The sequence below is a fragment of the Empidonax traillii genome, unplaced genomic scaffold, assembly GCF_003031625.1.
Source record: "Empidonax traillii isolate 1590-97213 ecotype Southwest subspecies unplaced genomic scaffold, ASM303162v1 scaffold94:size1391941, whole genome shotgun sequence".
In the NCBI taxonomy this organism is placed as follows: Eukaryota; Metazoa; Chordata; class Aves; order Passeriformes; family Tyrannidae; genus Empidonax; species Empidonax traillii.
This window is the reverse complement of record NW_020955287.1, coordinates 876,555-899,934: the sequence shown is the minus strand read 5'-3', so window position 1 is coordinate 899,934 and position 23,380 is coordinate 876,555. Positions and strand designations below refer to the sequence as shown.

Here is a 23,380-nt window from a genome sequence, read left to right as displayed (position 1 = left end):
TCTGTATGCATTATCACGCTTCTTGCTGTGAACTGTGAAAATGGACATTGTTGTTAGTGTCATGGCCACCTGCATGAAGCTGTTTTGTGGGTTTTTTAAAATACTGAGTAGCCAGAAGGTAGTTTGCATGTAAATAGTAAATAATTTACTGTCTTCAACAAAACAAAATTTTGTTTGTTCTTTTTTAAAAAGCCTGTCCCGGAAGAAGGACAGGCTAACAAGGAGATGGTATTGGGACACTTGTTTTGTCATGGGTGGCTGATAGAGACAATAAGGAAATTGTGGGCCTTGTATGCAGAGAGGGGAAGTTTGGCAAGTTTAAGGACATTTTCTAGATTTGGGAACAGAAGATTGACAAAGACTGATGGGTTTACTGAAGGATGACATTTGCTATTAATAGAAGTGTGCAAACTGAATTGGCCAGAAGGTAAGGTGGTCAAGGATAGCACTGGAGCAGGAATAGATTAGTTTGAGAGATGTCTCCTATTGCAGACAAATGAAGCAATCTGTCTCACAGGTCTTCTGGTATCAGACATCAGAAAGTCTCCAGAAAAGTTATGCCTGTCTAGAATGTACATGCATTGAGTGATGACACACACATCAAGTGTTAACTCCATTGGGATGGATACTTCGTGGGATTGACACATGGTTCAGTTTTATAAAATCTCCTAACTGTGATACACACAGTATCAGTTGTGTCCCCTCCCTATGATACCACGCAGTGTCAACTTAGTACTTCTGTAAATTTTTTTTGTAAGAGTGAGGCATTTTTAATGATGTTTTGAAGTTGCAAAGCCAAAAACTTAATCCACAGGCATTTGCTAACTTCAGGTGGCTGATGTGGATGCAGTTAATCTGTTTGCATTTCAAGCTCATCCTCTTGGTTAAGAATATCTTGAGCTGAAGAAAGTGGAAGAAACTGTTATTTGAGGAACAATCCCAGTCACCACTACAGGCTGGGGGCCGACCTGCTGAAAAGCAGCTGTATGGAGAAGGACATGGAGTCCTGGTGGACAACAAACTGTCCATGAGCCAGCAGTGTGCACTTGTGGCCAAGAAGGTCAACGGAATCAGGGGGTGCATTAGAAAGAGCATTGACAGCAGGTTGAGGGAGGTGATCCTGCCCCTCGCTCTGATGAGGCCACATTTGGAATACTGTGTGCAGTTCTGGGCTCCACAGTGCAGAGGGACACGGAGCTCCTGGAGCAGGTCCAGAAGAGAACTACTGAACTGGTCAAGGGTCTGGAGCATCTCTCTTAAGAGGAATGGCTGAGGCAGCTGGGCCTGTTCAGCCCTCAAAAGAGGTGACTGGGAGGGGACCTTATTAATATGTATAAATATCTAAAGGGGTGGTGCCAAGAGGATGGAGCCAGGCTCTCTTCTCAGTGGTGCCAAGGAGAAGAGGCAATGGACAGAAACTGATGCCAGAAAGTTCCACCTGAATATGAGTAAGAACGTCCTTTACTGTGAGAGTGATCAGGCTTTGGAACAGGCTGCCCAGCAAGGTCATGGAGTCTCCCTCACTGGAGATACTCAAGAACCATCTGGATGCAATCCTATGCTGTTTGCTGTAGGATAACCCTGCTTGAGCAGGGAGGTTGAACCAGATGACCCACTGTGGTCTCTTCCAACCTGACCCATTCTGTGATTCTGTGAGCTAATGTCTAATCTGATACATTTACAGCTATTTTGTTGTAACGGCACCCAAGTCTGTCTGGGAACTTCTTACGATTTTCAGATTTGACTTCTTGGCATCTAAGTTTAATAGGATACTGGAACTGGAGATGATGCTGAACTTCATATCATCTTAGAAAGATTTCGTGCTTGTCATGATTTAAAAGAGCATGTAGTGACAGGACAAGAGGTAATGGCTTCAAACTGAAAGAGAGTAGGTTTAGATTAGATATTAGGAAGAAATTCTTCACTCTGAGAGTGGTGAGGCACTGGAACAGGTTATCCAATGAAGTGGTAGATGCCCTATCCCTGAAAGTGTTCAGGGCCAAGCTGGAGAGGGCTCTGAGCAATCTGCCCTAGAGAAAGGTGTCCCAGCCCATGTCAGGGGAGTTGGAACTAGGTCATCTTTAAGGTCCCTTCCAATCCAGGCCATTCTATGATTCTATGATGAAAACCACTGAAGAGTTATTGTGCTATTAATAGCTTTTCAGCTATGTTCTGCATCATTATATGCATGCATAATATCCAATGAAAGCAACACACTACACTCTGTAGTGGTAACATAGCACTGTACTATTTTGTGATGTGGTATCAACTGCTTTTCTGTATTGCCCTTTTTGGAATGATTTCTTTCTTTTGTAATTCTGTTACCATTACACCTTAGTAAATAAGCAGAAGCAACCTTCATTCTTGATTGAACTGGTAGGAAAAGTTAGAAGTAGATAAAAAATGAGTTAACCATGAGTTGCAGAGTGGTCTTATGTTCTCAAAGGATTACAAATACCTGTAGGATAAATAGGCCTAACATGGAGGGCAGGAGGGTGTTTCAACAGCTCTTACACACCATCAAGGCTCTGTGCAGCACCAGTCTGCCCAGCTGTGGTGATTAGGCTCTGTATGCCCTACTGCTGCTGTCTAGGGGTAACCTGCTATTGGGCATGGACTGCCAGTGTCAGGGAGGAGTGGTGTAATCATGGTGTTTTACTCCAGGCCTTGCAGAACATGTGTCCTTGTGGGAACAATAACTTTCCTTTTAATTTCATCACAAGCAGAATATATTAATGCCTGGACATCTGATTCAGCAGTAAATAAGTAATATCAATTAAAAGGAAAGGAAAGGCAGTTTTTCTGACGCCACAGTAGAATATTATGTAGTGTAGACATAGTGCTTTTGTTTCTTAGTATACTAGGGTGATCTTGTCATCTGCCTCTCTGAAAGACCACTTCAGTTCTCACTGATTGAAATACCTTGCAGACTGTAGTATTTTGTTTTAATGGTGTTAAAATAGTGGGGGGTTGTTTAAAAAACATCAATATAGGTATGTTAAAGGACCTTATCAGTCATATTCAGACCACAGTCAATATACTGGTTCTAAACCATATTTTGTGTACTGTGGGTATCTAATGGGATCAGTTCTAGCTGCAGCTTTAGCACATTTTCCTTCAATGTTAGAATATGACAGAGCTGTGACCAGTCTTGTGCATTGCTTCCATTTGTCTGGTTTAAAGGAAGGATAGTTCATTGCTTAGAAAAGCTCAACAGTAAGGACACTAAAGGTGGAGATAAATATGTGAAGTGATAGTTTTTCTTTTTAAAATTATTGGAACTGTATATGACTATAAAAGCACAATATGGCTTTAAAATGGTTTCACTAAAAATCTTGGATGAGTTTAGGGTTTGCAGAAACTTTTTGGAAAGCTGCATCTAAAAGATACATTTCTGAATAAATTCCAAAATACTTCAATTTAGAAACTACCCCTCTGGTGAATATCGTCAGTCCCCATATTATACTAATCACTTAAGAAGATGAACAGGTGGACAATAATGAAAATAACGAATCCTACATATTAGAGTCAATTATTGCATTTTTACAGAATTATTTTTAGGCTTGTGCTAATATACTGTTTCTTAAAAATGTAACAACACTGTGATGTTCAGAAGTGCTTTCATTTTTTATGGGATTTCATTTTGTAGAAATACCTGGCTATAACATTAACAGGATACCTTAATCTAAAATTAAGTTTTGAATTTTCTGCATTAGGCTTGCAACAGTCTGGATGCTGTAAAGGCAGGATTATCAAGCACATTGTATTTATTTCCTGAGTGATTGTCACGGTTGGTTTAAAATAGGCTATAAAAAGCTCTTGCAGGGCAAACAGCAAGGCAAAAGGCAGAAAAGAACAAAAATTTGAGAGAGGTAGGGTTTGAGATTGGAGAACAGTAATCCTTGCCTGAACCTTTTGATGCCTTTTCTGACAGTCTCAAAAGGCACATCACAATCCCACAAATTGCACTTCTCCACTTTCCTGAGTATTTTAATACTGCTGTTTACTGTCCTTTGTGTTCAGACCATAATGTATATAAATTCAAGCAGGATCTTCGTTGGTACAACTACTACTGAGAAGAAAAACAGACAGAATTAAAATGGTGTCTGTGTTGCAACCATTGCCATGCTGGCTGCTAAACTAACACTTAAATAGTTCCAGGGCTGGTAGCAAGTAGATAAATTTCTAAAATTATTCTCTTCATGTCATGCTTGGTGTAGGGGAGTAAAATCAGTATGAGTAAAATGAGGCACAGATCAAGTATTATAACGCTGAACTTTAACATTTTTCGTGGTAGTATATATGTCATTCATCCAGTGCCAAATTCCATTGTTTGGTCTTTAGTCGAACATTATTTTGTGGGAAGGTACAGATTTCAATGAGAATTATTCCATCAATATTGTTTCTTCAAAAACTTTTTTATTTAAAGTTGCTTTGAAGTAAGACTTGGAGATCAGCCTTTTTAGTGGCTGAAGTTACTTCTGCATTCAGTATTTTTAGGTCCCATCAAAGCAACTTGAGTTCTAATATCTACCAGTCCCATCTTGCTAGATTTAAGTGGCTTTTTTTGTTTTGTTTTTTTCCATGCAGGTACTGCTCATTATTCACCACGAGTGTGGATCTGAAGAAGAGTTAATTACCTCTATTTTTTTGAGTATGTTTATACTTCAGATACACACAACGTAGTCTCCTTCCCTATTAGATTCTTAGAAGGTAGTTATAAATTTTTTTCTAGTATCCTTCTTGTGGCTTTAACAGTTATGATCAGTAACAAAATAAACTATTCCTTACATTTTGGGCAACTGCATGCCAATCAGTTCACTTAGAACCTCCTGGAGGTCTTTCGCATGCCAAACTTTTAAAACTGAGTGTGTATTTGTGGAGGTAACTATGTTAAAAAGAAATCTTATAATAAAACTTAGGGTTTTCCCATTCACTGGACTTCGAAAAAAATATTTACATAGGTTTGGAAATCAGTTATGTGAGCTGACTTTGCTCCTTCTGTTTTAAAGTTGAGTTTGCATTGCAGTCCTGGGGGAAAAAAATCTAGTTGGGAAATTAGAAGACACTCTCATGAATTGTTTTTAGATACAGTTAGGTTATTGTGTAAATTATTGTATAAATAACATCATGTTTTATCTGTTGTGCTCTTTTAGAAAGCTAGCTGAAGTTTCCTTCTCTAGCAAAGCAGATGCTAAATAATGTGAAATCTCTGCATAAATTCAGTGTCTAGAGCAATAATTTGCCATTTCTGTTTGTAAAAGTATGTCTTGTATATGGTTTAGATAAGTGTTTGTTTTATTTAGGGTTGGAAAAAGGAGAGAATTTTGGCTGAATATCCTGATGGAAAGATAATAATGGTTCTTCCTGATGACCCAAAGTATGCACTTAAAAAGGTATGGTGAAAAGGACTGGACTTGTATATTTTGTTTGTTTGATGTTTTCATGTAAATAATGAGAATGTCCATAGTAAAGTTTGTATAATTTACATGTGTACAGTTGAAGTTGGACTCAAGACTGCAATGGTTCTGTAGCTTTTTCCACAAACAGGTTAGATACCTCACTTTTAAGTGCTGCTGCTCTGTTCATAGAGAAGAAGGGCCTGAGTAGGGGTGGGAACAGTATTAACCAACTGACTTTTTAAAATACTTTTTTAAAATATACTTGCTGAATGTCTGACAGATATTTTTTGTAATATAAACTTCCTACTGTATTTAAATGAACTGAAATGTACTAACTTTATTACACAGGCACCATTCTCTAGGTGACTTTCTAATGAAAACAGATTTATCTGGAAAGTGGCCTCAAAGTCTAGTCCATTCCCATGTCCAAAGCAGGATCTACTCAAGTTATGTTGCATCTGACAACTTTCTAGAAGTTCTACCACTAGGCAATTGTCTGACCTCTTCAGGTTCTGTTACAGTGAATCCATAATTTTAGGAACTTTACCCTAAATGTCCAGCATAATCTCCATACTGCAATTTAAACTCATTAGTACTAATCACACTGCTGTGGCTATAGAAAACATCCTTCTTTTCCTCTTTGCCACAGCTTTTTTGTGCCTGAACAAACTCTGATGTTTTTTTTTACTTTGAGGAAATTGACTGGATGTGCTGGTTTTTTTAGTTTGTACTCCTAAGTAATGGTTTTTTAGAGCTCTATTCATTGTCCTGCTCTCCTATAGATTATTTCTATTTGTGCCATGGCTCATGTCTCTCCTGAAACCCTCTAAAGCTGTACACAGCACGCTAGCCGAGACTTAGAGCCGGAGGGTACTGTGGTGTCTTGCTGGCTGGCCTGTGTTCATGCATCTCAATATGTCATTACATTTGTCACCTGTCATTGACTCTGGTTAGCCTGGGATTTGCTGTGACTAACAGGAACTTTTTTACAGTACCACTGTCACAGGGTCACAGAATGGCTGAGGTTGGAAGGGATCTCTTAATGCTGAATTGACGCCCAAGAGAGCTCTTGGTGGTGGCACGACTGAAGGACTTTTTTCTTTAGTCTGACTAGAATTTTTTCAAGTTATTAAACTGAAAAGAAAAAGAAACTATGAATTTTCTTTTTACAGCGTTTAATGCAGATGAGTTTATTTGTTTAGTTTTGCTTCTCTGGTAGTATAATCTTAATTTTAGTACATCTGTTGCACATTAATTTTTTAATATAATGGCTGAAGAAAAAAGAGTACCTAAGTGGTGCAGAGGAAAGGAAGATTGTAGTGAATTAAGCCATTTAGGATAGAGTTCTCTGTAGTTCTGTGTGGTTAAAGTTGAGAGAATTTAACAGCTGTCACCACTGTGGATGCCTGATTTCAAGAATGGTTACTCAAGTGTTTCCAACTGGGTAATTGGACTTGTCATTAAATGATTGGTACCTGAAGGTTAGATGAGAAAATCAAGAGTGACTGATACCATGTCTTTTAAAAGTTATTTTTAAAGCTTTTTTTTACATGGTTTCCATTTTGTCAGTACTAAGGGGCAAAAACTGATACACAGGAAATTCCATATGAACATGAGGAAGAACTTCTTTACTGTGTGGGTGACCATACACTGGAAAAGATCACCCAGAGAGACTGTGGAGTTTCCCTCACTGGAGATATTCCAGAACCGTCTGGATTGCAATCTGTTGCCATGTGCTCTAGCATGACCCTGCTTGAGCAGGGAGATTGGAACAGATGACCCAATGTGGTCCCTTCTAACCTGACCCATTCTGTGATATTCACAGCATCAGTAATTCTACTTTTGCATTACTAATATGATTAGAACATGCATGCAAGAAGCTTATGCCATGTAATGCACCACGTGGGAAAGGCAACCTTATTTGTCTCACAGAAGATGAGGAATGATAGAAGCTGCTTCCAGTATCCAGTTGTAGGTACAAGAATCCACCAGTAAAATACCAGCTCATCCATAAGCTTTTGTTTGCATTCATGCTGAAGTTTCTGTTTCTTCTAAACTTGCTAATATTAAACAAAATTTTATTCTTAATTTCAGTTATTCTTTGCAAACCCAGTGGAAGAGTAGGAAGCTGGGGGAAAGAGACAACAGTTACTTATTCCTTTACAATAAGTGCATGCATCTTCTACCTGCCTTGGCACTGTCAGCTCTCATGCGCTCAAAACCCTTAATGGATTAGTTCTTTAAATACTTAAAAAATAACAGAAAGTCTTGAACTAAACTATTTTAACTTACCCTGTAGGTCTCGTTTACTTCTAAAATACCAGACTCCACACTTTGATTATCTGAATTTTCTCTATTGACCTTTAACCGTTCATGTTTGAATTTAATGGAAGTTGACTGAGAGATCTCTACTCTTCCTTTTTCCAGACGAGTATTATTTAATGAACATTTTTGTGGACCGGTGTGTTGCAAGTTGCTTAGGATAATCCTTAACTTCTGGAATAGCTTTCAGTATTCTAGATCTAGATTCTCCGTCTTTGCAAATCTGTGATTTTAATGTAAATTTATAGAAATGTACATTAACATGTGTTTCTTACACTGCATTTAAACTTATTTTGACAGGTCGAAGAAATTAGAGAAATGGTAGACAATGACTTGGGATTCCAGCAAGCTCCACTCATGTGTTACTCTAGAACTAAAACTCTTCTTTTTATTTCTAATGACAAAAAAGTTATCGGCTGTTTAATTGCAGAACATATCCAGTGGGTAAGTGACTGAATTGGAGAAAGGCGATCTGTACCTGTGCTTAGTGATTGTTCTTCATAGCAAATAAGAATTCCATGTATGGCTTTTCCACAGAGGAAGAGACTTTGGGTGGTAGACCATTCTGAAATGTAGTCACTCATTTTTATATGGTTGACTCTGAGCTGAGGCACATGGATGGTGTCATTCTTGGCTCAAACCTGCTCATCTAAGAACTTGCTATAGCCGAAGGGTGGAATTTTTCTTTCTCTGCTGTTGCGCCAGCTCTGGCTCTCCTCTTGCTTGTTGACAAGCAGGTTCAGCTCCTTACCCAGCAGAAATCCAATCTGGATGAAGAAGCAGGAGTTCTGTATGACTGAGTTGAATCACAGTGGGACGAACAGCTCTGCAGCACAGAGAGGCAGAGGGCAGGACAAGAAGTCATGCTGCAGTACTAAACAGTGATGTCAGAACTTTGTCACATACTCTGTCTGTTCCCTTGTAAACTGTCCTACTGTTTTTCGAGTGTCCCTTGGGAGTAGCAGACAACAAGCAAAACAATCTTAGCCAAAGTCAGAGAAATTGAGGCAAACACAGGTGCTAGTAAGAAATGGATTATTTGTTGCTATTATTTGAAGTCAGAGAAGCTTTTGAGGTGGATACTTTTGTTTCACCTCTATCATCTCTTCCTGTTTTGAAATTGTTAAGGCAAATTAAATGAGACACAAATATACAATTAAGAGAAATTAAATGAGACACAAATGTACAGTTTTTTTGGTAAGGCATTTTAGCAACTAAGTATGTTTAACTGAAAGAAATAACATTAATGACAATTGTTTTTTTAAGTCATTAGTGATGCTTTTATAAAGAGACAATTTTTTTTTTTACATCACCTGCAGGGCTACAGAGTTATAGAAGAGAAGGTTCCAGAAGTCAGTTCAGAAAATGAGAAGGTCATATTCGAACGACAGAAAGCGTGGTGCTGTTCCACCTCTCCAGAGCCTGCTATTTGTGGGATTAGCCGAATATGGGTATTCAGCATGATGCGTCGAAAGAAGATTGCTTCTCGGATGATAGAGTGTCTTAGGTAATATTTAAAAAGTTCCTCAGTTACACATGGTTTAGATAGAACTCAGTCCAAGCCATTTATTGCTTTGTGTGTCTCAAGCTTGTATTTTCAAGCTACTGGTGATACTGGGAATGTAGATTTGAGCACAGTTGACAGTTCCAGTATTAGGTGGAGTTCAGTAACTGACATCAGTAATTCTGCAGTAACTTATCTTTAAGTGCAATTGTAATGAGTCACCTGGCAGACTTCCAGTGAGCGTGGAGAAGTTCGTCCAGGATAATTATGAGGGAAGGATGCAAGACTGGTTTTGGTCGAAGTGTGAGATTACCCAAGTGTTACAGACTGGGACTGAACCACTGGCTGATACTCCATTCCTTAGAGGTAGAAAGGAGGGAGGGACCAGAGACCCAGTGCATCAAACTATTTGATATAGTCTGGTGGCTTCCAACTGTTGTGGTTTGGGTATTGTTTTTTTTTTAAATATATACTCAGGTTCACTGAGCCTTATGAGATATTTTCCATTTCCATGGAACTTTAGTAGCTAGTGATGAATGTATTCAACTGAATGCTAAGTGCTAGATCCATAAAAAGACTCAAACATCTGTGCTACTATATGTTAAAAATGTGGACTCTCCAAACCTTAGGTTTCTTTCAGTGTCATTTCCTAGAAGTTTAAACATCAGTTCTGAGTAATGCCAAGCACTGCCCGAATGTTGCTGCACTTTGTAGCACAGATACTGATGTCTCTGCCAGTCCTCAGTCTCTTGGTTATTTGGAGAGCTTAGCAAAACTGTTCTGCTCTGCAGAGTGCATCTTGCCTGGCTGGTGGAGCAACTGGAAAGTTCTTACCAGATCATGTTCTGTCTGAACTATTGACTGTAAAACTGTGTTTAGATGGGCATAGTAACTTGATTATTTGGTTATATTTTTGACAACTTTTTAACAGTCTGTTTACTATGTTTAATAGTAGCTTCCTATAAACTGTTTCTAAAGGAAAGATTTAGAACATGGTGCTAACAATGCCAAGGTCACCGGTTCGATCCCCATAGAGATTGTTCACTTAAGAGTTGGACTCGATGATCCTTGTTGGGTCCCTTCCAACTCAGAATATTCTGTGACTCTGTGATCTCTCCCCCAAATCGATGCTGGAGTTGTTCCCTCAGCTACAATCCTAAAGGATTTTTACAATCAATTTTATGGTTTGTTGCAGCTAGTGAGGCCTCAGTTTTGCTCTTAGCTGTGCACGGCACCTCACCTTTTACTGTGCTCTCATACTTGTTTGGCCTTCCAGTAGCTCATTGCTGCCTTAGTAGAAAACAGATTCACCAAAAAGAGCTTTGCATTACTCTGGTGCTCTGTTGGTTTGTAGAAAGGTCTGATGAACTCTAGAGCAGGCGTAGACAAGGGAGCCCAGACAGTTGCAGAAGGCAAAGGAAAGGAGTGAGACTTAATTTGGGATGGCAGTAAGCAGTTAGATCCCCTCAGCAGCTGGTGAAACTTCAACCTAAATGTCTTTCGTAGCAAAAAGTACTTTGAATGGAATGATTCCGGTAGCCATCTAAATTCTGACTTCTAAATGTTGAAGGCATTATAGCAGACTTTTAGGTCCATTTTAAGAATGTCTGCCCCATTTCACTCAAGCTTTCACAGTTGACTTAGAGTCACAAAACCCAGTCAGACAATCTAAGAACCTTGAAAAATCATCTTCCTAAATACATGAAAGAGAAGGGAATAAAACTGGTAGTGATTAAAACAGATTCTGTTCCTATTATGTTTTTCTCAGTATTTAATGGAGATGTCTATACGAATGAACCTTATACTTCCTCTTCAACTGCATTTAAGTTTATTTTATAGAAACTAAAAACCTTGAGTTTAAAGGGAGTTTCTTCTGTTTTCACGGATAAACATTACCTCCTCCTTCCTCTAATTGAGGTCTTAAAGCCTGAGTTCGGTTTTCTAAGTTTGCTCACATAGCGAGCCAGAGAAGTAGAACAGTATCTCTTGATTCCCATTCTTACTTAAAATAAGAACAAAACAAGCATAAAATATTTCTCATGAAGTTCAGCAAATTGATTCTTTCTTTTTGTATAGTTATTACTGAATGTGTATTAAGGAATTATGCCTTGAGGTTGGTCCTTTCAGCCCCCTCCATCATCACCCCAACTTGTTTTGTAGCTTGTGTTTTCGTTCCTAGTGATTGTAGTCACAACCCCATCAGTCTCTTTTCTATGAAAAAATGTTTGGAATGAGTTCAATCCTTTTTTGTTTAAAAAAACCTCTGAATTTGAACTCTTGATGCAATCATACTGTACAAACAATCCTTCTAGAACACCAGAACCTTATTAAACTCCTCCCAGATCAAGTGATCCTCCTTGCTGTTTGGAAGGAGATAGATCCTGTAAGTAGAGCCATCTCCTCCTAATAGAGTTTCTTCCTTTTCAGTGTCTGTGCCACTTAATGGTTTGTGGCCTAGTAGCATAAAAATTTTTTTTTGTTCCCTGAGGGTAATCCTCTTTTTTTTTTTTTTTTTTTCCTCTTTTAAACAGGAGCAACTTCATATATGGTTCATACTTAAGTAAGGAAGAAATCGCTTTCTCCGACCCCACTCCTGATGGAAAACTCTTTGCAACACAGTACTGTGGCACCGGCCAGTTCCTGGTATACAACTTCCTCAATGGACAGCACCAGACTTGACTGCTCTGAAGGAATTCCATTTTTATTGGGAGACTTCTGCCAAACTGCACTGAGTGGGTGCAGACTTTCAGCAGAAGCCAGGGCCATTTTTATAACAGTGAACTCAGGACTGGTAACAACCGAAAGGTTGTACTATTTTATTAAAATTGTAAACAATGCAGTAATAGGCTAACTTTGTTTTTTTAAAAGAAAGATATTTTATTAACTTTTACAGAAGTTTGATTGTATTTTATCTAGTTAGTCATGTTTACATGCAGCAGAAAATTGTTCATAGTGGACTGTAAACTAATGCAAAGACTCTAGTCTCGCTGACGAGTACGTGCTGAAGTTCTTAATGAGGTGATATACCAGTGCTTCCCGGTACTGTAACTGCTCTCCTGCCCCAGCTCCTGCAGCCGGGGGAGCCACTGCTGTGGTTGCTTGTTTGACAGAGCTCAAGGCTGTGCCCATTTGCACTGAGGCAAGAAGTGTTACAGTACAGTCATGGTGGGCATCAACCCTCACGGACTGCACGGTGGCTTCTGGGGTGCATCCTGTACCCTGCTAGATGCCAGGGCACCTGCTTGGTCTCAGCAGCATCAGAATCTTGTTGTGCCCCCCATCCCCTTCTCCCCCAGCCTAGTGGAGTAAAAGGTGGAATGAAAACCCTGAGGACTGGTGTACTCGTCATTCTTCAAGTACTGTACTGAGTATATACCTTTGTTAGTGGACTTCACTTTGATACTTGTCACTCCTTCATAAATCTCTCTTTTAAAGGGTTTGTATGTTGAAAAACTGCTGTGGCCTTTCTTGATCTGTACATAATGTAGATAGATTAAAAATAAAATACTTGATAGCTTTTTTTAAAGTTACTCTGTATGATGCTAAGTGTGACTGAATCTTTAGTGTATTTCATACTTTTTCTGGGGGAAAAAAGTGGCTAAGGGCAGTGTGTGTTTTGATGCAGTCTCTGGATAACACAGTTGTGGCATTCAAACCTGCTTGGATAAGAATTCCCTTAACGACAGTGCATTTGTGTCAAACCCCAAGGATCAGTGCCCCAGTAGCTCCAGATCATTACCATCCTTATACAGGGTTTGTGGTAAGGTGAGAGGGGATGCCTTCAGCCTTGAGTAATAGCTTAAAACTCTAATGTAAGATGGGAAAGAATTAGGGTTAAACTTACAGTTTGTTTCAATTTTGGAACCCCTGTGCAGGTAGGATACACTTGTTTATGTTGTACTGTCCTTAACCTTGGGCTAGAGCTAAAGAACTCGCACCACCTCTGAAACAATACTCAAGAGTGCTTAAAGCTGGAACAGAATGGTGATGAATTCTGGTCTGTAGAGTCTGTTTGTTTCCAAGCTGCCACGTGTAAGTTTTGAGGGGATTGTGAGCAGCCTGTAAAGGGCTTGGTCAGAAAGGTGGTGCAGCGGGTTCACTGGAAATCTAAAAGTGATCCTGTGGTGGGCTTGGAAAGCAAGAGCAGTACCCATTAAGAGACAGTCAGTCTGAAATGGTAACTTAATATAATCAAATTTAATGAAAGCACATTATAAACATACCACAGCCACAACTTCAGACAGCTTCAGTTCATAAACAATAACATGAGGTAGACTGACTAGTGAAGCTAAATTCACCGAGTTTTTGTTTAAGAAAACTTTACACTAGGAAAGCAACATTTTAACCCTCTTCCAAAAGTCACAAAAAGCAATTACATAAGTTAAGCAAAAAGCATCTGCATATGATTCTTTAAATCTTAGTTTACATTCAGTTTTAACCTGTGAATAGACAAGAACATCTACAGGTAAGATATAATGCTAGCCAATTTAATACATTCATAAGAATGGCCTTGATGGTGAGGCTTAAAACCAAAATGGAATAGCAATCGTCTGGCGTCAAACAAGGGTCTCCTTCCCAGGAATTCACAGGCAGCCGGTTAAAGTGTTCCATGGGACAGGCCTGTGCTGTTTGGGCTGGTGTAGTGCGCTCTGGCCAGAGCGTTACCAAAACTCCTTCCTTTTGCAGGGCAGAACGCTGAGGAAATGGGTTTACTGTTTGTTGGTGAAGGCAGGCAAATACACTGATTTTCTAAATGCACTCTCAACCTTCAGGAAAATTTTGCACTGCTTCACCAGCAGGCTAATTCCTCCTAGTAGTCTCAGCACCTGGAATTTTAAGAACTTAGTGCAAACATCAAATACGCAAACAAAAAGGAAACCGTTTTTTAACATGTAATGCCTGACACTTCTAAACCACACTAAGACTCGGGCTTGGCCTTAAGCCTTTCCGGCAAAACCAGAACTACTGGAATACATTCATGTTTGTATCAAGCGCTTCAAGAAGCATCTTTTATATCCCTGCTTCTTCCCAGTGTTAAAATAGATAAGGCAGGTTGTGTATGAAGGAAAATAAAAAATAAGTTTACAGAGATGGGTTGTTCATCTGAAATTTGTTAAATTTACAGCATCGGAGGTATGCTACATCAACACAGACATATGCAAACCATTTTCCTTTGGCCTCTGTCAAATATATTAATGTTTACAAAAAACATCTCTTTTCACAAGATAAAAAAAGTTGCTTAGTTAACTCTATGCATTAAAAAAATGCAGCTTTGGCAGGTCCTTCTCCAATGAGTTGCAGGTCAGGTATACAGATGTGGTAATTTCATTGCTTTTTGGGGAGTAAATTCATATTCATTAATAGCATTTAAAAAACACTCTGCATTTTTCCTTTTAATAAAGGGGCCATGATGTGCAGAAAGATTATTTTTGTTGTGTGTGTATGGAAACCTCATCAAGGCAATGCCTGCCAATTGTGTGAGGGGAACAGGGGACCGCTATGATTTAACCCTGACAAACAAATGCAAGGGCACCGAGTTCCTTCCAGAACACCTTAACAAGGATCACTAAGTATTGCGCTTATAAGTAGAATAATGTGCGGCTGCTGCATAACCAGTATTTACAGATTTACAGGGGTGACGGTGTCAGGTGATGCATTCACACATCTTTGCTTCTGGAGAGTCTCTCGTGAGCAGTCCCAGCTCCCTCGGACTTCTGCCCCCTGGAGCTGCTATAGAATGCTTTCAGTTTCTCTTGGATCCAGCTGCTATTAGTGTCCTGCACATTTCTTGGTGTGTTGCTTCCTATATGGGTACAACAGACCTAATCCCAGCTCTGCAGCCACCTGGAGTTGAGTGTAAAGGAAATGGAGAGTGAGTTGCATACAGCCCACCACAAAGGCACCTAACAGACGGGAGGACACATTTCCATACGTAAAGGAGGATGGACTGCAAGTTTCCAGAGCTCTGAGGAGAGTGAGAAACTGAAGGTGATTTGCTGGGAAGTTACTCTGGCCTCTAAGTGAAGAGAGAGCGGCTATGAGAAGCCTTTGCTTCATCCCTGGAGTTGAGGAGGGGGTGCCTACTGGGCAAAATACCATTTCTAGGAGAACTGAGGTGCACAGTGCCTGCCATGCCCATTTGTTCAGGTTTAAGTAGTAAACTTTGAACACCTGTGGAAATTTTGCCAAAGACAGTTTCAATACGTACACAATTACAAATTTTAAACTAACACTGCACAGAGAACAAGACTATTCCTTTTAATACAAATATCTACTTTATATTGTAGTTTCAAACCCCTGAGTATTCCTGCACCACAGCACAGAGCTGAAGAGACACGGTGGGCTCTCCTCCACCTATCTTCAATAAATTCCCCATGCTGGGGTGCATTTCATGTAACACATTCAAGCTAGCAGCTGCAAGAGGAGAGCAGCTTCTTCCCCTAAATCAGCTGATTATTAAAAGGATTCTTCTTCAACCAAACAACATCCTCTTCCCAGATCCAACAGCTTGCTTGGCTGTGTGATTAGTGTCGGCAGTTGTGACTGGTGTGAAAATAACTGGAATCCAAGATCCTTTAAATCATAACTGTTGTGGTAATTTATCCCAAGGAATAAAGCCTACTTCAGAATTGTGGGGAATCCTTTAGAGCAGTCTAGATAAATATTGGTTGCACTTTGCTCCACAGTGATTGTACTTTTTAAAAAAAAAAAAAAAAAAGTTCTTTTTTTCTTTAGCGGTGTCTTAGCAAGGCTTATATATGGCGTCCAGTAAGAAAATAGAGTGGTTCATCATCACTACTGTTAGCAGTTTGAAACTCATCCCGAAGCCGGAACTGCCACTCATCCTCCAACTCCAACCGGACTATCGTCTGCCGTAACGAGCTTCTGTCTTGACATATGACACACAGGGTGGCACCTTCAATTGAAAAGCATGTTAGGTTCTCAGGGTACAATATCAACTCATTTCCTTCATTCATTTTCCTAAGATATTTCAAAGAAATCTCTGCTGCTATGGAGGAAAAAAGTAGTATTAGAAGGGTCTATCAACAACCGTCCAGTCGAGGCTCGGATCAGTTCTGTGAGCCTCAGGACAACAGCAAATGGTGTCCATCTGTGAATTCTGTGAATTTCCAGGAAGGCACGGACAGGGAAAAGCAAGCATGGTGTTGGGTCTACTCCGTATCACAGAATTTCACTGCCTGACAATCAGCCAGTGTTAATATCATCAGCTGTTAATATCAGAGAGAACATTAACTGGAATCCAAGATCCTTACATTACTACTACTAATTATAGCAAAAGAATAAAGCCTACTTTTTGTTTGTTTGTTTCATGGAACATATGGGTTTGTACAAGGTCAGTAATGAAGCTGTACTAAGCCAAACCAGTCCCACAGCTGACTTAAGAAAATCTGCTATGACTTCCTTAAGTATGAGATCTGCCCTCGGTAAAGCACTATAAGAGTCCCTCATTTCTCTGTGGCTTAACAAATGTGCAAACTTCTTTCACCTGGTGTTACACGTGGACATTTAACAAGCAGGAGGGCTGGACACCTTCAGGGCTTGCTCTGTTCTGTGCTCCAGCCCATGCACCTGACATACTGAAAGTTTTGGTTCAGATCCCTCCTCTGCTCACTTGAAGCAAGGGAAGGTCCTTTCCTACCAGGCATCCATGGCCCATTCTTGTGAAGAAACCACCCCTTGCCCAAGAAACAACAGAGAAAGTGGCCTCTCTGGCTGCATTCAGCACACATCAGCTCTGGGAAATTGGCAGTGGCCAGTGACCAACCCCCACCACATCTTTCTGCCCTCCTTCTCTGCCCCTGCCCTGGAGGCCCAAAGACGGTGAATGAGCAAATGTTAAAACTCAGTTCTTGGGACTGGCTGAGGGTCATCCCCACGGCACCCCTGCACGTGCACCATCCTCAGTAAGCACAAGATGGGAAGCAGCTCAGCCATGGCACCACACACACACTGGAGCTCTGCAACACACTTCAGCATTACTGAATACCTGTGGCAATTTGTGCTTCATTTGTATTAAGACAAAAAGATGAAGAAACATCTTTATGAGGTTTATTAAATTCTGGTGGGGGTAGATCCCAAAATCCTCCAGTTAAGAGCTGTCCCATCTGCAGCACTGAAGATTTGTTGCCCTCGTAGACTGACTGTCAGAGCAGAATTTCTTATCCTCATCAGTAATACCTATGCTCTAAACTGACTGCACAACTCACTGCCTGATTTCCATGGATTCTGATTTTTCTGCACCTATTTAATTTGATGTCACAGATTACACTAATGAGTGTAATCTGTCAAAGCTTACCTAAGGTTCAGTTACTTGTGCTTACTACCAACAGTTTGATACAGTCCCAAAAAACCACTCCATCTATTTATTTTGAAAAAAATGGCAGCACTAACTGTGAAAATAATGGAGCTGTTTAACAGAGTTGGTTATTCCTCTGCCTTTCCCTTTTCCTCCACGCTATTATTACTTGGCAGGAAAACACCGAGGATGCCCAGCAGTGAGATTACCTTTCAGAAACCTGAACCGCTTGAGGAGGTCTGCACCAACAAAGGAGTCGCAGAGATAGAGCAGAAGTCCGCTGAAGAACACCCCGTCACAGTTGACATTGACTGAGTGCGGGCGAGAACTAATATAGCATATAGCCACCTGGAACAGAAAGGGGAAAGAGAGGAAGCACTTCTGTGTTAGAAAGGTCTGAGGATGCCTTGAAGTGGAATGGAATAGAACTTAGTGATAACGGGCGAGTCAGGTAGTGCTGGTAAAAATACAGACATGAGGACTACAGTATTGAGCAAATTCCCCGAGGAAATAACGTGAGGGACAAACTTCTAGATTCTGATTTGGTCACCAGGTCTGCAACATGTTATTTCAGGGCACTCTGCAATTCAGTTTCATTTTCTCATTCCCTAAAAATTACCTGCTTATAATGACTGTTAAGATTGCGTAGGTAGCTCCAATAAGGATACATTTGTCAAACACAGTAAGCAACTCCGTGGGTACTAAAACTGCTGAAGCTTGTGGTTCACAGCACTGCAGCTCTCCTGTGTCTCAGTGCTGAGATAAATGTTGTGTATCTTCTCTACGTTACCACTGACCTTCATAAAATTTGTCAGAACAATACCCCTGTTAGATGTTCACCCTGTTTCAGACCCACTTCAAACTGGCCATTGGGTTCAAAAATTCTCATCTCCCAACCTACAGACATCTAAGATGTGTTTGCAAAACCCTAGTTTCCCTAGAAACCTGTGTTCATAAAAAGAGAAGTAAAAACAGATGAATACCAAGTTCTGTCAAGAATGGCATTGCTTTCAGGTTTTTGCTTTGTATGAAACACTATTTCAGACAGACACAATTCCTTTACAAATCATAAAATCATAAAATTGTTTAGGTTAGACTTATTGAGATCCCACTGTTATTTTGGATCCATGTGATCCAAGATGATTGAGTCCAACTGTAATCTAGCACTGCCAAGCCCACCACTAAACCACATCCCTAAGGGCCACATCTACATATCTTTTAAATACCTCCAGGAATGGTGAATCCACCACTTCCCTGGGCAGCCTGTTCCGATGCTTCACAACCCTTTCCACTGAGAAATTTTTCCCAAAATCCAATCTAAACCTCCCTTGGCACAACTTAAGGCCATTTTCTCTTGTCATATGACTTGCTACCTGGCAAAAGAGACAAAAGACCAACACCCACCTGGCTACAACCTCCTTTCAGATAGCTGTAGAGAACAATAAGGTCTCCCCTGAGCCTCCTTTTCTCCAGGCTAAAGAACCCCAGCTCCCTCAGCTGCTTCTCATAAAACTTGTGCTTCAGACCCTTCACCAGTTCTGTTGTCCTTCTCTGGATACACTCCAGCACCTCAACGTCTTTCTTATAGTAAGAGGCCCAAAACTGAACACAGGATTCAAGGTTTGGCCTCCCCAGTGCCAAGTACAAGGGGATGATTCTCTCCCTGGTCCTGCTGGCCACACTATTCCTGATACAGGCCAAGATGCCACTGGCCTTCTTGCCCATCTGGGCACACTGCTGGCTCATGTTCAGCTGGCTGTTGACCAGCATCCCCAGGTCCTTTTCCATTGGTCAGCTTTCCAGATGCTCTTCCCCAAGCCTGTAGCAATGTTGCATGGGGTTGTTGTGACCCAAGAGAAGGACCTGGCATAATCCAGCAGTCACATTAGTTCACCGCAGACCTCTGGTCTCTACCCATACCAGCCAGCTGGAGGCTTCATCGCCAGCTCCTCCAGTGGATTGGTCCTTGACCTCCAATAGCAGAATCTGCTTGAGACCAAAGTCTTCAAATGCTACTCCTGATGCTGAAGTTTCCCAATAGAAGGGGTTTTCAACACAAGAGAGGTACTGAAGTAAAGGTTTGCATTTACTCATCCCTATTATCCCTGTAAATATTTTGTACCTCAAGCCCGATGTTCAGGTAGCAGTCGATGGCCAATACCGGGTTCTTGAAGTTATGAATGGCCTTTGGGAAGAGTTTGTATGTCGCATGTTGAAGGAATTTCTCCAGGAGGAACTGAGACGGGGCTGCCAGCAATGTATGCTCACTGTCAGGGGCACAGACGTACTGAAGAGGCATTATTGGTGCCACGCTGTCCGAAACCTGCAGTGAAACCAAGGGGAACCCCTTTTAACCCAGTGTATTTGCCCTGCAGGAGTTCCTCTACCCGGGGAAGGGATCGCCGTGACAGAGCAGGTAGAGAGAGAAAGCTGGGGGAAAGGATCAAAAGTCATCAAATTTGACAGCACCACAGCATAGAAATAACTTAATTACTTGCTAAGTACTTCTGTGGATATCTGTTTGCCTAAAAAAGGGATAGAAAACAGGGAGTTCGAATTGCCTTCATCCTGTCTTACTCCTGGGCATTACAGGAAATGACAGATTCCTTGTGTGGAGTCATCTATAAAAAATGTTTTCTATGGAGTTTTCTCATAGGCCAGTCCATCACTACAGATTCCATTGCAACCACAAGAAAAAAGAAAATCAGAAAATTACTTTCAAAAATACTCAAAACCAGGGTTTAGTCAGTTAAATCTTGAAGTATGGAGGTGATTTTTTAAAAGAAGGATGGTGTGGGATGTGTTTAAAACTACCAGAAACACAAACTACAACATTCTTAAATAAAAACCAATCCTTTGAAATACATCTCCATTTAAAACTGGCATAGGTGCAACATACTCTGTAAAAAATATGTGGTATATTTTTATAAATACTTGGATTTCTTGGGTAGATTTCAAAAGGTTCCAGTTTTCAGAGCCTTTCTTCAGGCCTCTTCTTGTCAGGAAGTGCAAGGACTGAAAGTCATCACAAACTAGCAAGCTCCATAAAGCAGTGGTTGTGCTAACATTTTTTAAACTGAGTTCGGTACAATTTGCCTGCTTTTGATCAGAATGTATGTCTGCAAATTCTCCCTCCATCAGAGATACCACTGAATAGCTAGACCAAACCCTTTCCAATTCCAGTCCATCTTCTAATTGGATTTTCATTAGTAATTTATAAGTGGCAAAATATTTATAATTTTCTATTTTTGATGTGGCAGCCCTACCACAGAGTAAGCCATGAACATCAGATGTCAAATAAGGACAAAATAAATCTAAAAGACTGAAGAATTCATTATTTCGAGGGGAAACAGGTCCTGATTTTCGGAGCATACTTCCACACTCACCATGATTTTTGGCTTAACGACAAAGTCCTTTTGTCCTCCCACCTGAATGTGTTTCTTCATGACACTGAAGTTGTTGAAGCGGCAGATGAGGAGGCCACTGCTGTTCGTCCGCAGGTTAAAATCTACATCTTCACAGAAATACCTGGACGGTAAAACACAAGATCACTAAGCCAGCTGTGTGGCTGCTGTGCTCGAGCAAGCATTCACACACCCACTGCAGCAGTGCCCCGGTATGGGCTCAAGAGGAGATTTTTGGAGACCATCTGGTGTGGTGCCAGTACAAATTCTCTACAGACCTCTGAAGACTCATTCCTTCGGTGTGCTCATGGTGTAGGAAAACAACTGCTGGTCATCTTAAAATCATACTAGTCTTCACTTTGCAGTGTGCCTGTATTGTTCCTCCCCATACCAAATCTAGCTCGTTCTCTCCTCCTCAGCATGTACTGACATCAACCATTTCCTGCTCACCCTTTCCTTTTTTCATTTCTTTTTAGTTGTTGGATTTTTTTAATATATATTTTGGAACTGAGAGAAGCTCTGCAGTGACCAACCTCCATTTCTGAACAAGCCAGTTCTATTTGATGTGTTTCTTCATAAACTGGAATTGGGGGATATATGTGGCTTTGAAAAATATTTGGCTATGGGAGACAAAGCAGCTGAGAAGTAACATTTGTCTGTGTTATTTACAATGTAATTGCTCACTTCTGTGGGCTGATTCCCACCTCATGATTCAACCTGATAAAGAATGTGAAATCAAGAGCTCTGGAAGCCACACCAGCTTGCATGGACAGGCTACAATTCCTTGCTCAAATATACAGGATCCTTGAAAACAGCAACAGGAGCCCCAGGTAAGAAGCCCCAGGGCCATCTGTGGCTGGCAGAGACAGAGTTTATTTCGAACTCACTGGTCTGGGGAGTGGGAGAATTGGATATTGCTTCAGTCTGTAATGAGAACTAGCAGTAAAGGCACATTATGTCAGTGCTTTATTGCAAATATTTTAGGATGAAGTTAGGTGAGGATCGGGAAGAAGAAGGGAGGAAATAGTGGAAAATTACTTTTTAATCTGCTTTTCTTGCAAACCCAAGTGGCAACAGGGAGGATAGCTGACTCTGCAAGAAACACAAGGAATCCTTCCTCACAGCACTCGACAAAAGGAATGGCTCAAATATTCCCTATACTCTTGTTCTTAGTGACACAACAGGCTCTCGCCTGGTAGAGAGGCACACTGGAAGCTCCACACTCTTCTCTAACTGATGTAATTTTGGCTCCTTCCTTCTACTTTTGGTCTCCCAGTTACTTTTTTCTTCTGAAGTTTGTTCTTTCCCCCATTTTTTCAGTTCTCTGAAACCCTTCCCTGCCCTTGCCTCATGGTCTGTCTCTCCAAGGGTTTTTTTGGCTTATGGTAAGTTTATATTGACGCCTTATTCATTCAGATGCAATGTATATCACTCTGTGCTATATTTTTGTGATTGTGCACTCTTTACCTAGACAGGATCTTTCTGTTTATCTCAACAGCATTCAGAAATATTGTGACAAGACTTTTATCATGTCAGCATACATTTGTCCCAAGATATATATGTATTATCTACCTGTTTAGATCATATTGCACATTCTGGGTCAGGTCTATGTTGAGCAGTATAAAATCATGCACGTGGCACCTAGAGAATGGAGCCTTTGCTTTCCTGGTATTCAGCTTGCTGTTCCATTTCTGAACACCCAGTATTGCATAATGAACAATTTTGGGGGTGGCTTCAATGTGTTGGAGGACGCTTTTCAGAGACACATTCTTGCTGAAACTCCCAGGCTCCAGGGACTGGCTGCAAAACATGATCAAACACAACATGCAAAGATACCTTATTATTTTTATATAACATATACTGCATATATATACATATATGTGTATAAAAAGGAGCAGGAAATTCCAGTAACAGCTGAGAATGTTTACTCCAAATGTTGTAAAAATACATGCAGATTTTTTAAACAACAGACAACTAATCTTATCCCATCAATGTAGCCATTAAGAAAATCAGCCTTTCAGCAGAATAAGGTCTTACACAGCAGTTTAGGAAGGGAAAAGGAATCACCTTGCACATCATTTCTGGAAGGCTATTTTCTCTTTAAAAGACAGTGCAAGTGCTGAGAAGGGCAAGAGCTTAATGCATTCTAAAAAGCTGAAGTTCCAAAATAACTGTTTTCACGGAGAACCATAAATTGATTCAAAACAAATCAGGGAAGTAACATATTGAGAAATCACTCGGTCACTAAAAGCAAGAGTGGTTTTAGGTGAAGAACAAACACAAGCAGAGGTTTGTTGATGGTACTGACACAGATGTCAGGGCACAATCAGGTGGAAGTGTTCAACAGTAGGAGGTTGAATGTTGGTGGTCAGCAAGACAAAGGTACAGCCTTCCTACTGCTCTGAGTGAAACAGCTGAAGTTTCGCATTTT

At 40.5% G+C, this 23,380-nt stretch overlaps 2 protein-coding genes across 15 annotated transcripts in view; one reads left to right on the top strand and one right to left on the bottom strand.

The window, feature by feature from the left end:
• ESCO1 (establishment of sister chromatid cohesion N-acetyltransferase 1) overlaps nucleotides 1–12,758 on the top strand; it is a 33,660-nt gene extending 20,902 nt beyond the window's left edge. For 2 of the 5 annotated variants that reach the window (XM_027881761.1, XM_027881762.1), the window contains exons 9-12: nucleotides 5,307–5,396; nucleotides 8,025–8,168; nucleotides 9,044–9,231; nucleotides 11,760–12,234. In XM_027881761.1, coding sequence (XP_027737562.1) covers nucleotides 5,307–5,396; nucleotides 8,025–8,168; nucleotides 9,044–9,231; nucleotides 11,760–11,907 — 570 coding nt within the window. In that variant the 3' untranslated portion in view covers nucleotides 11,908–12,234. Of the gene's footprint in view, nucleotides 1–4,590; nucleotides 4,714–5,306; nucleotides 5,397–8,024; nucleotides 8,169–9,043; nucleotides 9,232–10,582; nucleotides 10,741–11,759 lie in introns of those variants that run through there. The other 3 variants (XM_027881760.1, XM_027881763.1, XR_003571017.1) reach the window with 3 other exon arrangements.
• Nucleotides 12,759–13,403: 645 nt separating this feature from the next.
• The window catches only part of GREB1L (GREB1 like retinoic acid receptor coactivator), a 139,438-nt gene continuing 129,461 nt past the window's right edge, over nucleotides 13,404–23,380 (bottom strand). For all 10 annotated transcript variants that reach the window (XM_027881749.1, XM_027881752.1, XM_027881751.1 and 7 more), the window contains 5 exons: nucleotides 22,522–22,749; nucleotides 20,932–21,073; nucleotides 19,668–19,868; nucleotides 17,755–17,893; nucleotides 13,404–16,144 (listed from right to left, as the gene is read on the bottom strand). In XM_027881749.1, the coding sequence (XP_027737550.1) occupies nucleotides 15,981–16,144; nucleotides 17,755–17,893; nucleotides 19,668–19,868; nucleotides 20,932–21,073; nucleotides 22,522–22,749 (874 nt within the window). In that variant the 3' untranslated portion in view covers nucleotides 13,404–15,980. The remainder of the gene's footprint in view (nucleotides 16,145–17,754; nucleotides 17,894–19,667; nucleotides 19,869–20,931; nucleotides 21,074–22,521; nucleotides 22,750–23,380) is intronic.